Here is a 16,000-nt window from a genome sequence, read left to right on the forward strand (position 1 = left end):
AGAGAGAGAGAGAGAGAGAGAGAGAGAGAGAGAGAGAGAGAGAGAGAGAGAGAGAGAGGGCACATTTAGGAAGTAGCTTGTGCACTTGATGTAATAGAGAAAGTACCTAAATATAGCATATTATGGATGTTGTGTCATGCTAGTTCCAGAATATTATGGAACACCCATGTATCCAACCACTAGATCCTATGTGAGTTAAGAGAGAAAAAAAATGATTATTCTAAAATTGAGTTGTATCAGCAACAAAATGCAAGAAAACTTCCTTTGAGCTTCAATGATCAAATATTAACCTGGCAAGATCCAACATAGATACTAACTAAACACATGTAGTGAAGGGAGCTTCAATTGTGAAACCGAAAAGAACCGAAAGCGTCTCTTAAAAGAGAAACAAAGCAGAGCAGAGAAAATGAAGGTTCAAAAAAATAAATTTTTGAGAGCAGTGGAGCACTTAAATTAACACGGAAGCCATAAAACTTATGTTTCCAAGTTATTTATTTTTGTCATAATAGACTTGAGAGTATTTTTTTTAATTAAAATAAAAAAAGAGATATTAGATTTTTTATGAATTGTATAAGAAAAAATGTATTTAAATCTTAAATTTAAATATTGTAATAAAATATTTAGATATAAAAATAAACGTGCATCTAAAGTTGTGTGATTAAAAGTCATTTATGTTGTAGGGATCATATATCTATATATATATATATAAATTTATTGAGCAATTATTGGTTGCTGAGAAATACATCAAAGTTCATATATTTTCTTCTTTTTACTTTATGATCTTAAAATTTATTTATCAAATTTTAAGTTATACTATATTCTTTTCTATTAAGAAACTTTTATATCAGACATAAAATTTATTTAATTTTAATTTTTTCATGAAAATATGTCTATTCTTACTTTCATATATTTGATAAACTTATACTTTAAGTGTTAAATATTTGAGAATTGGTCAAATCATGATCTAAAAATTTATTATTTTTATGATTATAATTATGACATTCAAATACTAAATCTTTCTTGTGACGCAAGGCAAAACTACTCTTAAAAAATTGTAAAGGTTTAATGATTATTAATCTTAAGCTTTCTTCTTCTTTGTTTTTTACACGAAATTATATATACAAGTAAAACTTACAATTATAATTAAATATTATTAAATTGAATAGATAAAATAAATTAAATAAACAAATCAACAGACAAACTATAGTATATATAACCAAATAATTAATTCTGACACAAAATTAGATGAAATCTATTTATACATGATGGAATAATTTGAAATTAAGACTTAAAAATTTCAAAACATTTTTTGTGTCATTGAAAAAATGGCTTGTTCATTGGCACTAAAACTTAAAAAATGAAGAACGTAATGAGCTAATGTATTGGAGGTTCGTATACAGGTTGCTCTTTAGATTTCAAAGTGCAACTAAAATAGCGCAAAAAGAGGACGAATTTTCTACGTTATCAATTGTAGCCAGCGTAGGCTAGCTGTCTAGTAGTACACTATAAATTACGGGACCTCCATCAACAAAGAAACCAAAATAATTTAGCTAACCCAACCAGGAATGGACTTTGAAATTTTAGGGCTCCTTGCATTTGCAGCATTTTTCGCAGGGGTTGCATGGGCAAGCGTGCGTAGGTATTTCCAAGAGCCAGGGCAGCTTCCACCCGGGCCAAGAAGGTGGCCAGTGGTTGGCAATATTTTCCAGTTAAGTTGGCGGGAACCACCACATCTATCTATCACTAAATTGGCATGTCAACATGGACCGATCACGACACTGTGGCTCGGCTCAATGTGCACTGTGGTCATCTCATCCGGAGAAGTGGCTCGCGAGATGTTCAAGAACCATGATGTGGTGCTTGCAGGGCGCAAAATTTACGAGTCCATGAAAGGGAATTACGGCAATGAAGGGTCTATTATTACATCTCAATATGGTTCACATTGGCGCATGTTGAGGCGTTTATGCACCATGGAATTCTTCGTCAGTAGCCGTCTTGATGCTATGAAAGGCGTACGAAGTAAGTGTGTAGACCAAATGGTGGAATTCATACAAAATGCTAGTGCTTTTGGAACCAATGCCATCGATATTGGGAGATTCTTTTTGTTATTGACTTTTAATCTCATTGGAAATCTCTTGTTTTCCTATGATTTATTGGATCCGAAATCGGAGAGAGGTGCAAACTTGTTATACCATACAGGTAAGGTCATAGAGTTCGCTGGTACGCCAAATGTAGCAGACTTCTTTCCAATTTTAAAAAGGTTTGACCCACAGGGTATTAGACGTAAAGCACAGTTTCATATTGAACATGCGTTTCGAATTGTGAGAGAGTTCATCGAGGAAAGGACGGAAACTACGGAAAATGGATATAATGGAGGGAAGACGAGAAAAGATTACTTGGACGTGCTTTTGGAGTTTGATGGTGATGGTATAGGCAAGCCATCTAGGTTTTCTTCCACAACCATCAATGTCATTGTTCTTGTAAGTTATATTATCGTTTCTTTTCTATAGCAAGCACGCATATGAATGCGACGATGCAATCTTCATGATATTCACCCACATAATTCAACACCATTTCAAACCAAAGCAACAAAAATATTGTGTCCTTTCACCACTATCCGTATCCGAAACAACAAAGTAAATTGTTCAACTTTTTATTTTGGGCGTATCTAGCTGTATCCAACGCAGGATACGTGAGGGTTAGAGCCGTGTCGTGCTTCATAGTCTCTTTTCTAGCAAGTTTCCGATAAACTAATTTTCAATCTTCTACTGAAATGCAAGACCTAACTTAGTTTGCTTGTTTCATATGTATATCAGGAGATGTTTACGGCAGGGACTGATACAACCGCAGGCACTTTAGAGTGGGCTATGGCCGAGCTTTTACACAACCCACCAATACTCAAGAAACTCCAAGCTGAATTGAGAAGTACTATAGGCTCCGGAAGGAAGCTTGAAGAAAAGGACATTGAAAACCTCCCGTACCTTAATTCAGTCATCAAGGAAACATTAAGACTTCACCCACCACTCCCTTTCTTAGTCCCTCACATGGCTATGAACTCTTGCAAAATGTTGGGCTACAAAATTCCCAAAGAAACACAGATTCTTGTGAATGTTTGGGCAATAGGACAAGACCCCAATACGTGGGATGATCCATTAGAGTTCAAGCCAGAAAGGTTCCTGGAACTGAACAATATGGACTATAAAGGACAACATTTTGAGTTCATACCGTTTGGGTCTGGTCGGAGGATGTGTCCTGCAGTGTCTCTTGCCTCTCGTGTGCTGCCTTTGGCGTTGGGTACGCTGCTACATTCATTTGATTGGATCCTGGCAGGTGGGCTTAAGCCTGAGGACATGGACATGACTGGGCGGATGGCGATGACGCTTAGGAAATCCGTTCCCTTGAACGTTATTGCGTTACCTTACAAGTGACATGGACTATGCCTATCTCAGGAAACGTTCATAAATCATACCAATTAATAGCATTTGATTGTTTTACGTATCTTTTTGTGATATTTCTATAAAAAGCTACTTAGACCTTTGGATTTATTTCCATTTTTTGTGATTTTTTCGTATTTCAACAATTACAACTTACAAACACAGTACCATTATGAAGTATAATATGAGTCAAAAAAATATTTTATAGTAAGCATTTCATTTTGAAATTAAGTTTATATAGGTACATAAAAACAAATTGTGTTCATTTTAAAAATTTATTCACTTCTTCTTTCATAAAATTAAGATGGCATTTGGTATGAGGAAATTGTATTAATTTTCTCATAATTTAATTAAAGAGAAGAACTTTGCTTCATTTGGTACGTTAAGTTGCTGAGATTGTAACTTTGTTTGGGTATGGGATTGCCACCATGTGGGAGGAAAGATGACTCCTTGGATTAGAGGGAATGTTAATTTTCCATGATTGAGGCTGTAAAGGGGGTTCTTGTGATAGAGAGATAAAGTGTTGTAGATAAGTAAAAGAGATGTATCGGAAGTGATAGAAAGAAAAATTAGAATAATTCCTGAAATACTAAGTGTTGTGATAGATGGAAGAGAATATATGAATAGTAGAGTAATGATTGAAGATAAGTAAATAATAGGTGAGCGGTAGAATACCTATATTGGCAAAATAGTACAACAAGACTGAGAGTAGGTACATAATAAGCGAATGGTAGAGTGAAGCTGAGAAACATTAAGTAGAAGATGGGTAGAGAGAGAATTTAGAGAGACAAGCTTTGAGTCAGAATGTATTAGCTTCCAAGAAGAGAAGCCCCCCTTGAATGAATTGTGAAGGCTCTATATATAATGTTAAAAATAACGATTACTCAAAAATAAGTTTTAATGCACATAATAAATAACGTTATTAAGGACTTTACTATTAGGTGATTGTTGTTCAATGTTAATATTGAGTAATGATTGGAAATTCATTATGTGACTATTGAAGTAATGGATTTTATGATTGTTAATAATATAATAAGATTTATTCTTGAGTAGTAGGTAAATTAAAGAGGTATATAGGAAAAGCTATAAGGGAATAAATTAAAAAAAAGTACGTAACCATATACAAGAGAAGAAACTGTGCGTGAACATGTACAATAGAAGAAGAAACTATATGTGAACATGTACAAAGGAAGAAAGTGTATATGAATAGGTACACGAGATTAAAGTAATTTATAAATCCTGTCATTTATTCTGAGTTACTTTCACTTGCTATTCGTATGAAGTAGTACTTCACTTGTTCTAATTATTCTATGTGAAGTAACAATTTACTTATTTTAATTGTTCTGTGTAAAAGGGTGTTTTATTTGTTTTAGTTGTTTTATGTAAAATAATATTTCAATTGTAATAATTGTTCTCATTGCTATCTAAATAATATTAAATTATAAAATAATTTTTTAAAAAATAAATATTAATTAAAATCAACTATCTATGAAGAATGCAAAATGAGACCAAAATGGACAATCCTCATTGGGCTGAGACACGCTATTTGAATCTACGGATGGGTGCAATGAAAAAAGAGAAAGAAAAAAGAAAGAAAAAAGGAGAAGAGCTTGTCGTTCCGACGATGGGTCTGTCGTAACGTGCGGGCCCGGGAACCCGACCACTAGATGTGAATGTGAAAACTCAGTAAAAAATTAAACTAGGAGTCGCCACCAATCTTTTTTACTAGGTGCGATTGGCCACCTATTGACTCGATTCTAATCGATGAAAACTTAAATTAATTTTAAGCCCACCGAAAAGAACCTTAAACTGGTCTACAATTTTCTGGATCTAGGTTCGGGAGTACGGTTACGCCCGGGGAAGGATTAGCATCCCTCAGATGCCCGTTCTATGAACGGTACCATTTTTAGATTATCCTATTGGGCTTTAATTTTTAATTTCACTAGATTTCCTTAATTATTATTTTTTTTTATCTTTATATCTCCTATTTAACCTAAAATGGAATGTAAATGGGTGGCGAGATGAAATGCATGACGTGAGATAAAAATGCCGGACGAATAACCTTTTATCGAGGATATTTTCCGAATCCGCCCATCATACTGGTGGGACTCGGGATATTCTCTTACCTAGGGAATTATCCGAGAAACTCGCCTTCGTAAATTCGACGAATAATTCCCGTCATCGGGGTCATCGTACGCTTTCTTTTTTAAAATAATATTTTTGTGCATAATGAACTTAATTCGGGCAAAAGCCTTTTATTAAAGATGGTTCTCGAGCCCTCCCATCATACTGGTGGGGATCCGAGGACATCTTTTTCACCTAAAGAACTTTTCGAGAGATACTCGCCTTCGCAGGATCCCCGAAAGATCCCATCATCGGGGCTTAAACTTGAAAACAGAAATATTTATATGCAATGATATGTATGATGCAATACATATATGCTATGCAATAATCTATATTTTTTTGTTATTATTAATTATTTTTATTTTATTATCATATTTCCTATTCTTATTTCTTATTATTATTATTTTTTTATCTTTATCTTTACATTTTTTTATTCTAAGTTCTTATGTTTTCCGTTTATACTTAGACAAATTGCTTATAATTCTATATTATTTTAGTGAATAAAAATTATATATTTTTTATTATACTATTTTTATTTTATATATATATTTTATATATTTTTATTATTATATATTTTTCATAAGCAATCTTTTATTCAAACCTAATGCCTAAGATCTTACTTCATATATATATTATTATTATTTTTTATCTTTATCTTCACATTTTTTATAGTTTATGCCACTTAATGCTCAATATTTAATTTTGAATTAGTTATTTTTTTTACTATTATATATATATTTATTTTTATTTATTTAATATTATGTATATTGTATTTTCAAATTAATTATTTATTATACGTTTGAATTGTTATTATTTTATCATTTTTTATCATTTAGTATTTGTTTATTATTTTTATCGAGTAATTTTTTTTGTACAATCAAACTCTTTATGTATTAAGAATTCCGGAATCTTGAAATCGAGGCCCTCCCATCGTACTGGTGAAGCCTTGATTCGGATTCCGAGCCTAGGGAACATAAGCTCGGGATTACGACTTCTCGCATCCCAAACGATTATCCCATCATCGGCATATTATTTTATTAATTATATATATATATATTTTAAAAGGGTTAAATTTCTAATATTGATTCTCATACCTATTTTATTATTTTAATGCTTAATCTAATAATTTTTAATTTCTTAATTTAATCTTTTAGCCTACCATTTGTTTCATTCGTTTATATTATTATTTTATTATTGTTGTTTTTGTTATTTACCTATTTTTTTTATATATTTTCTATTTTAATGATTTTGATTTTTTACTTATTATTATTTTTTTTATATTTTTAATTTATATTACCATGTTATTATACTATGTCCCCATTATTTTACTAACAAAAGACTACATTAAGAAAATCATCATAACTACCACAAACAAAAGCCCAAGATTTAAAACTTACCCAAGATTCAAGCCCAACTTAGCCCAGTACGAATCAGTTTGGCAGAAAGCCCGTGAACATGCCCCAAGTATTCAGCCTTCCTGAGCCAAAACGCAGTCGTTTTGAATGCCCTTGAGCTGCCCAATCGTATTTCCCAAAATGACACCGTTTAGCTTTAAGCTCTAACTATAAAACCCCCTATTCTTTCCTTTCTTCCCATTTCTTCCCTTCACTTTCTCTCTCTACCCACAAACTCTCTAACTTCTCTCTACAAGCTGCCGGCCAACCCAACGGTCAGCTCTTTCCCGAATCGGCAACGTCTCTCCTGCGCTGGTCGGTTGTCTCCTCCTTAGCACCGCTCCATCCGATTTCCAGATCTCCGCCGGCCAACCCAATGGTCAACTCTTTCCCGAATCGGCAACGTCTCTCCTGCGCCGGTCGGTTGTCTCCTCCTTAGCATCGCTCCATCCGATTTCCAGATCTCCACCGGCCAACCCAACGGTCAACTCTTTCCTGAATCGGCAACGTCTCTCCTGCGCTGGTCGGTTGTCTCCTCCTTAGCACCGCTCCATCCGATTTCCAGATCTCCGCCGGCCAACCCAACGGTAAACTCTTTCCCGAATCGGCAACGTCTCTCCTGCGTCGGTCGGCTGTCTCCTCCTTAGCACCGCTCCATCCGATTTCCAGATCTCCTATCACCGGTGGTCAAGATCTCTCCCACTCTTCTTTCACCGGTGATTGGTGAACCCAAAAGCCTCAGCTCCCACTAAATCGGATCTCTCTCTCTTTCTTTTTTTTCGGCTTTTTGTTTTCACCGGCGGCGGGCCTAAAACCCCAGGCTTCCTCTCATTTCTTGTGCATATGTGTGGTCTTTTTTGTTTTTGTTGCTAGAGAACTTAAGGATTCTCTTGTTGTGATTTCTTGGCTGCCAGGATTTTTTTGTTGCAGGTTCCTCGCCGGATGCTACAATGCCCCCTCTCCTTTATACCCGATTCCCGGGTTCTGGAGGGGGCACGCTCCATTGCCTTGTCCCTGGGCACCCGGGGGCAAGTTCCACTATCCTGCCAGATGCGAATTTTTGGCGTCTAGCAGGTGAGAGAGGTGCCTCGCAGGGTGCGTCCGCACCCTGCCAGTCGTACCTCTCTCCTTTCTTTTTTCATCATTTTTCATTTTTTCATTTTTTATTTTTTTTATATATTTTTATATATTTTGTTTATAATTTAGTGTCTACAGGGTCAAGGAGGAAGGAGAGAATAAAAGAAAAGAAAAAGAAAAAGAGTTTGTCATTCTGAATGGGTGCAGTGCAGGAAGGAACGATAGAAAAAAAATGAAAAGAAAGTGGGGTGGGTTCAAATAGGACCTTTTGTGCAGGGTGGAACCAGAGAAAAAACGAAAAGAAATAAAAGAATCTGAAGAAGAAAGAGAAAGAAAATGGAGTGGGTTCAAACCCCAAGGATGGCAAATGTGTCATAAAATTAATTTTTTTATTGAATAAATTAAAAATAATTAAATACATTAGACATGTTTACTTATTGTATAATTGATAAAATCATATATAAATTTTAAAATGACAATTTATCATATAAATAAGTAATTAATATTAATTGATTAATTATTTTAAATTAATTTAATTAATTAACTAATATAGTTATAAACTAATTTAATTTTTTAAGACTTAATTAATTTAATTATAAAAGCATGCGAATGTATTAAATTTGCATTTTGATATATAAAGGTAATTTTAAAAATTTATGTCACGTTATTAATAAAATACTTGTAAACTAAACATGATAATATTATCTTTTTAAGATTTTAATATTATTTTCCCAACAATCACCTTTAGCAATCACTTTCCCATTAATGTACCATATATCACCTAGGTGTTTGTTTTTAAATGGCAATAGAAAACATTAATGAGGAAATAACTAATAATTAGGATGAGAAACCCCTTTTTTAAATACACATGCAAATTTAGGTGTGGACTGACTTTAACTAGAAATTTCGAAGAGTTTTCTTTTATGTTCTCTACTAATTTATTGTATGGATTTTTAAATGGATCCTAATTACCACTATTTTTGCCTTTTTTTAAGAAAAGAGAATTCATTGCATGAAGGAAATAAGGTATCGTAGTATGGTAGAGAAAACAAAAGGCAAAAATATAGAAGAAAACAAGCAAAGTTTCAATAGCCGCATTTCAAAAAAAAAAAAAAATCTCAATAGGCAAGCAAAAAATCACTAATCCTACACTGTCAAGTAATAAGCTTAATATTTCTGCCAACACCTTACTTTACAAGAGAGTTTGCCAAATGGTGTTTTTTATTTTGCTCAATCAAATTGTGATTTTATTAAGTAAAAAATCTTGACATAATGCTCAAATAAGTCTCTAAACTATTTAAGAAAATTCAAATAAATATTTATTCTTTTGTTACGTTCAATTAAGCCCTTATGACTAATGATTGACTAATTGTCATCAGTTAAAATACCCATTGTCATTTTATATTCACATGAGACATAACATTGATATGGAGGGTGAAAAATATCACATGGTCATGTTATCATATCAAATTAACATGTCACATTATTATCAATTATGATATATCAAGCATGTCACATTATCAACAATTATAATAAGTTAACATGTCACGTAAGCGCTACACAGTATAGAATGACAAATGACATTTTGATTAAGTCAATTGTTAGTCATAAGAGCTTATTTGACTTAAAATAAAAAAATAAAGACTTATTTGACTCAAAATAAAAGTAAAAGGGCTTGATTGAATGGAGTAAAAGTATAAAGATTTAATTTAATTTTCTTGAATAGTTTAGAAACTTTTGTAGACATTATGCTAAATGTCTTTAACAAACTCACATCCTTGGCCATTGTGTGAAGGTGACACCCACCCCAGACATCTCACAAGAAAGACTACAACAAACAACCTTAATCTTTAATTACAACAGTTAAGACCGTAAAGAAACCTAACACAAACCCCAACCCAAAACACCCATTAGATAGAGTAGTTAACAAGCATAATTCAACACAATATAATAGAATCACCTGTTCAGATGATACCCAAGCAACCTTGTCATTGCCAAAATTCAAGGACTTGTTGAGGTTGAGCTTTTATTTTGTTTATCTTTTCTTCTTAGTGCTAAGATTCACAAATTCTTCAATGATGCTCAAATCTTCACTTATATGCTGGTTGTAGACACCCCATTTTGTCTGGGGTGTTTGGTTGTCAATCCCAATTTCTTACCCACTAACCACATAGCTTCTGTTTCTCTTCTCATTGCATCATTCTTGCTCTCAAAATCCCCATAAGGATTCATTTACAATTGCCTCCCCTTTGTCAAGACTACCTCCCTTGATTGCTTTCTTTCATTTCTTCTTAAAATTTTTCTTCTTTTTTGTTAATTTTCGCATAAACTTTTCCTTCGGTTCTTCATAATGCTTCCATTTTTTGACTTTCTTGGATGAAGAAGCTTTGTTTTTTTAGCTTGATTACCTTCAAATTAATAAAGTGATGTTATTTATAAACCTTCTAAATCAAAAACAGGTCTTAGAATTATTATTTTTCTTTTGAAAAGTAAAAGGTAGATATTATATATGACCAAAAGGTCAAGAAACCTACAAGGTCAAAGAAACACATAGTTTAGCTAGGCAGACTCAAAGCAAATTTCCACTGCAGCAAAAACCACTTATAAGGATTCACGTTAATAGTAGTGGAGGGAAGCATAGACAACAACAAAAAACAAGACAAAAATTAAAACTAGCTTAACCAAAACATGGTGCATAAACCATTCTTGGACTTGTCTGTGCTGCAAGTAGGCCAAAAGAAAAAAAAGGTTGTGTGTTGTTGCCTATTACCAAAGAGTCACAAACCAACCAAGCATAAACAAAAATAAAGCGTAGTTACAAGGGGAAAATGTGAAATGACTAAAAGCCAATGTACCAACTCTGGATATAGAGAGTGGAGACGAGTTTGAAATAAGGAAACCATTACAAACAAGCTGACAAGATGATAAAAGACACTTCAGTCTGATAGATCCACTAAAAAAATAATCAACTAACCCCAGCTTTAACTAGATGTCAACAATTATATTAGCTTCCCTATGAATATGGACCACCTAATAACCTATCACTTTTTCAACTTGTTAGTAACATTGGTTGTAAACCATTGGACTTCTGTCAGGTTATTACACCAATTCACCATATTAATCAAATTGCTCTCTATCAACAGAGCATGAGGAGAATTTCATATAAAATTTGCAAAAATAATGAAGTTTTTCGAATGGCAAGAATCAAGCATAATTAAAGTCAGCAATGCCAATTGACTTTGAGAATGTACTTAAAATCTTACACGTATCGTCATGAAAAACTCCAATTCCCAAGGCTTGAACCCTCCACATTGAATTTTAGCCATCTAGGTAAGAACTGACTCAAAACTAGGTTTTGTTCTTATAGATTTTATGTCATCCTTTTAGTCTTGAGTTACATTATGTTTTTATTTGACAAAAATTATATATTATCTTGAACTTAATGTCAAGTATTTGAAATTATCTCAAATATATTTTTTAATCTCCTAAGATCACATAATTGTTTGAAAATCCATACATCATTATAAAATATCATAAAAGCTTTCAAACAATTCATATTCAGTTAAGAAAATAAAGAGTAAACATGCCTTGAATTATTATTTGATTGTAGGAACAAGGCAAGGAATAAATAGCTAAAGAGAGGCACGAAAAAGCTAAGGAAACCTCAAAACACAAGTCAGGAGTCGACCCTAGAAAAGCTCAAGTTGATCCAAAGGAAGAAAGAGTGTAAAACTTGAAGAATATAATGTCATAGTGAACCTTGGAGTGCCTATAGTCGACCCTATTCCAGAAAGCTCAAGAAAATGAAACATTTAACAGACATAGTTGACCTAGCTCAAGCATGGTCGACCTTGACGAGTCAAAAGTGTGAGAAAGAGGACTTTACACAACCATAGTTGACTTTGGTAAAGGTGTAGTTAACTACCACAGCCCAGACTTGCAAAAATCATGCTTTTAAGAGTTGGATCGAATAGAAAAAGGTTATACTCAACTATAAATGCACTGGCTGTAAAGAACAAAGTAGGTTTCGTAATTGGTGAAATTAAAAAATCGAATGTCAATTCTCAAGATTTCTAGTCATGGGTTCAATGCAACGTTATTGTGTTGTCTTACCTTACGAACGCATTTGATAGAGAGTTATAGAATGAAACAACACATGAAGAGACAGCTAGCGAAGTATGGGCGGATTTAGAGGAGCGATTTACTCAAGGAATCTTCCCTAGGGTCTACGAACTGAGGTGATCAATCACTCTTCTACAACAAGAGAAAGTTCCCATATCAACCTATTAGGGGAAACTGAAAGTAGCTTGGAATGAAATGCAAGCATTAAATTCGGTACCAATATGCTCATATGGATGTACGTGTGGGGTTGCAAAAAAGGTTTAGGTAATGTGGGAAGAAGATAAAGTCTTTGACTTCCTTATAGGCCTTGATGAATCATTTAGCACTGTTTAATCCTCAATGCTAAGTGTAGATCCATTGCCAACTTTGGGCCAAGCCTATGCCACCATAGCTGAAGAAGAAAAACAAAAGAGTGTGGTGACATCACGTGTGCCCCTGGTGGAGTCGACAATGCTACTTGCACGAGGATATGTTGTATCTTGTAAACGCAACAATAGCAACATGAAAAATGTTGAACAAAAGCTAGATCAGAACAGATGCAGTCACTGCGCGAAGGGAAATCATTATCGTTAGAGTTGTTACGAACTCATCGGCTATCTTGAGCATAAGCAGAAGAAGAAGTGCAACTTCGACAATCATACTCGTAGTGAATCGGCATCAAATGGTCGAGGAAGCATGACTTCGAATTTACAAACATTGACCTTTGACTCTAGTCCTACGAAAGTGAAATCTGGGTTCTCGAGGGCCATCGATGGTGGGGCTGCATCCTCACCTATACTACGATTCACGGTCAAGCAACACTAGTAGCTATTGGCCTTTCTTGGTGATGGAAATTCAATTGTTCCCTCTACGAATTTGGTGAATAACATGTTTAGTGAGAAGGTTCAAACTTAGATAATTGATACGGGAGCAACAAATGTCCGTTAAAATTTTACTACGCCAGTATACGTATCGAATAGATAATATATAAACAAGTAGAGTATCAATCCCACAGAGAATTGGTCTAAAATTTTACTAAATACTAAGATTATAACAATTTAATCTTATCCAAACAATCAAAATTAATGAATTAACTAAAACTAATTAACCAAATTTAAACCAAAAAGAGAAATCAAAGTAATATAACTTGAGTAAAAATCAAATCAAACAAGCTTAGGATTACAATATTCCTCACACTTCATTTAAATCTTAACTCTCTTCCTTAACTTATTTCAATGGGTTAAATTGCTAACCTAGAGTCCTCAATTATTTATAAGGGTCTCCCAACTTATCTTATAAAAATATATATTTTAACGAAAACACTATATCCCTATGCGAATTGAAATTAAAACAGACTCATTAAGTTCAGGCTCTAATCTGGCTACATAAGGCCTATAGGTATATGCCTATCCAATACGCAAATCAATTAATGTGATCATATGCTATCCAAATTTTAGTCTACAGTAAACTCCCATTCCCAAGTTTGTTTAGGTTCCTAAATCAATTTAATTGGTGATCAAACAATTAAAAGCATTAAGAACAAATTGAAATAAACAATTCAAATCTCATTAAAGATAAGCAAGAAAGAGATTAAAAATTTAGATTACATGTGAGTTCAATAGCAATCCTAGAAAAATAAATTTAGCTCATAATATCTAATAAAAACTTTATCCAAAGCCATTAATCCAAGTCAAAGAAAATGAAAAAAAATATAAAAGTAAAGAGAGAAAACTAATAGTTGGAGCTTTATGATCTTGATTCTCCTTCCAATCTCTTGTTTTCTTGCTTTGCTCTTGTTGGTCCCAATAATATGTGTTAAGGGGGGGGGGGGGTGAATAGCACAATTTGGCTCTTTCAAAAATTGTCTCTAAGTATAGACAAATGCGAGACAAATGAAGGAATGAAAATACAACAAAAACAGAGTAAACAAGACAACACAATTTAGAGTGGTTCAGTCCAAGACCTACATCCACTACCTTGATTATCCGACCAATGATTTTTCAAACAATCCACTAAGAATCGGTGAAATTCTCAAGCTTTCATTAAGCTTTACAATGGCTTTTACAAGGCTCAACCAAAACCTTTTACACTAGTTTTTCTTGGGCTTAACTATAACCCAAAATGGTTTTTCAAATGCTCAACCACAACCTTTCACAATGATTTTTCACGGGCTCAACCAAAACCCAAAGTGGTTTTTCAAAGGCTCAACCACAACTTACAACAATGGTTTTTCACGGGATCAACCAAAACCCAACAATTAACTTTTTAAGGCTAAGTTAGAACCTTAACACATTCAAGCAAACCTTGCTTGAAACAACCACTTAGAGTGACTCTTTCACTCTAAGAATACAATAAGAGAAGTAGAAGAAAGTACTTATGATCATAAGTTGATATGAATGGTACAAGGTTAAGTGCAGAATACAAGTACAAAGAATGGGCATTTAAATGCAGTAAGGTGAAGAGAAAATTTTCTGGTTTATCAGCTCTTAATTGCTGAAATCTCTTTCAAAACTTTCGAGAACTTATTTCTAATTGTTGGAAAACCTTTTTATACTTGGAGATGCAACTCTGATGGCAGTTTGGCAGTTTTATGTCCGTTGGAAATAATTGAGGATGAGTTCTAGCCGTTAATCTGTCTTGTAGTACTCTGGTTTAATTTACAGACATAGAGCTTTTAGTCGACTAACTTGGTCGACTAAGTTGGTTCTGTTTCAAGTTGCAGATTCTGACAGAGAGCACTTAGTCGACTTACTTGGTCGACTAAGTTGGTTTTGTTTCTCAAACTTTTCAACTCGCCATTCCTCTAATTTGAAACTTGGTCAACCAACATTCTTCCTTATTCAACTAATGAGCTTCCTTTTTGATAAGCAGTCATGTCTTATTATTTTTATCTCCATTTTTCTTTTGATATACACTTTGAAAGATCAATTTATTAATTTCATACATTAATTTCCTGCACACTCAAGTAACGACATTAGATACAAATGAATGGAAATGTTTTATTATCATAAAAAAACTAATGGAGCCAACAATCTCCCCCTTTTTGATGATGACAAAACATTTCTTGATTAACAACATGGTGTCTTTTTACTCTTTTTAGTTTTCTGCAGAAAATGAGGATTGCTCCCCCTAAGTATATGCTCTCCCTTTGTGTGTGCATAGTTTGCTTACTTTATTCTTGCAAATTTTATTCTTGTCACATAGAAAATGACATTGTACATTTAGAGTATACATATGTGCATCAATATAGAGTGATTTGCAGCAAGTAAGTATTAACAAATTTGTCATTAAATTTTTAGTAGTAAGTGTTATCAAAGTTCCAGTAGCTGTCAATCAGCTTATTGATTTCAGATTTTGTACACATTATTCATGTTTCAATTGATATATTATATACACCATCTATATCGATTTTCAAACAAAAATTATTCACAATGCCACAACAAAAATCAATAATCAGCGTATAATTCAATATTAATGCAGTAGCAGATTTTGTCAATAACAGTAAAAATACCAAGGATAGCAAAATATCAGTAAACTTTAATTTTCAGCAGTCAAACATCATAATCGTATCAGCATCCATTTGTTAAACAACCATATAGATAACAAGATTAAAACCAAGTGTTCAAGTGCCATCATAGCACAAATAGCAGTTAATCAAAAAGATGTTTCGAAATTACCCCTGGACTATTTTGCTTCCTATCTTCCCTAAGTTCCTGCTCCTGGTTCCTCCACCCTAACATTTTTTTCTTATTATTTTCTGATTCCTCCTCCCTTTAGGATTCCACCATACTCCCCTTTTTGATATAACAAAACTATGAGCATAATTTGCATTTGAAATGATTTTAAAATCTCCCCCTCAACATATGCATA

At 33.5% G+C, this 16,000-nt stretch overlaps 1 protein-coding gene across 1 annotated transcript; it reads left to right on the forward strand.

The window, feature by feature from the left end:
• The first annotated feature begins 1,565 nt into the window (after window positions 1-1,565).
• LOC108662117 (iridoid oxidase-like) lies at window positions 1,566-3,428 on the forward strand. The gene is made up of 2 exons (XM_018121271.2): window positions 1,566-2,480; window positions 2,817-3,428. Exons 1-2 carry the CDS (start codon window positions 1,566-1,568, stop codon window positions 3,426-3,428), a joined length of 1,527 nt encoding a protein of 508 aa, XP_017976760.2.
• Window positions 3,429-16,000: the final 12,572 nt, after the last annotated feature.

The sequence above is a fragment of the Theobroma cacao genome, chromosome 5, assembly GCF_053813885.1.
Source record: "Theobroma cacao isolate CCN51 chromosome 5, ASM5381388v1, whole genome shotgun sequence".
NCBI classification, from domain to species: Eukaryota; Viridiplantae; Streptophyta; class Magnoliopsida; order Malvales; family Malvaceae; genus Theobroma; species Theobroma cacao.

Coding starts and splice junctions, on each gene's coding strand:
- LOC108662117 (XM_018121271.2), top strand. CDS start 1,566: ATGGACTTTGAAATTTTAGGGCTCCTTGCATTTGCAGCATTTTTCGCA. Junction 2,481..2,816: donor CCATCAATGTCATTGTTCTT/GTAAGTTATATT, acceptor TATGTATATCAG/GAGATGTTTACGGCAGGGAC.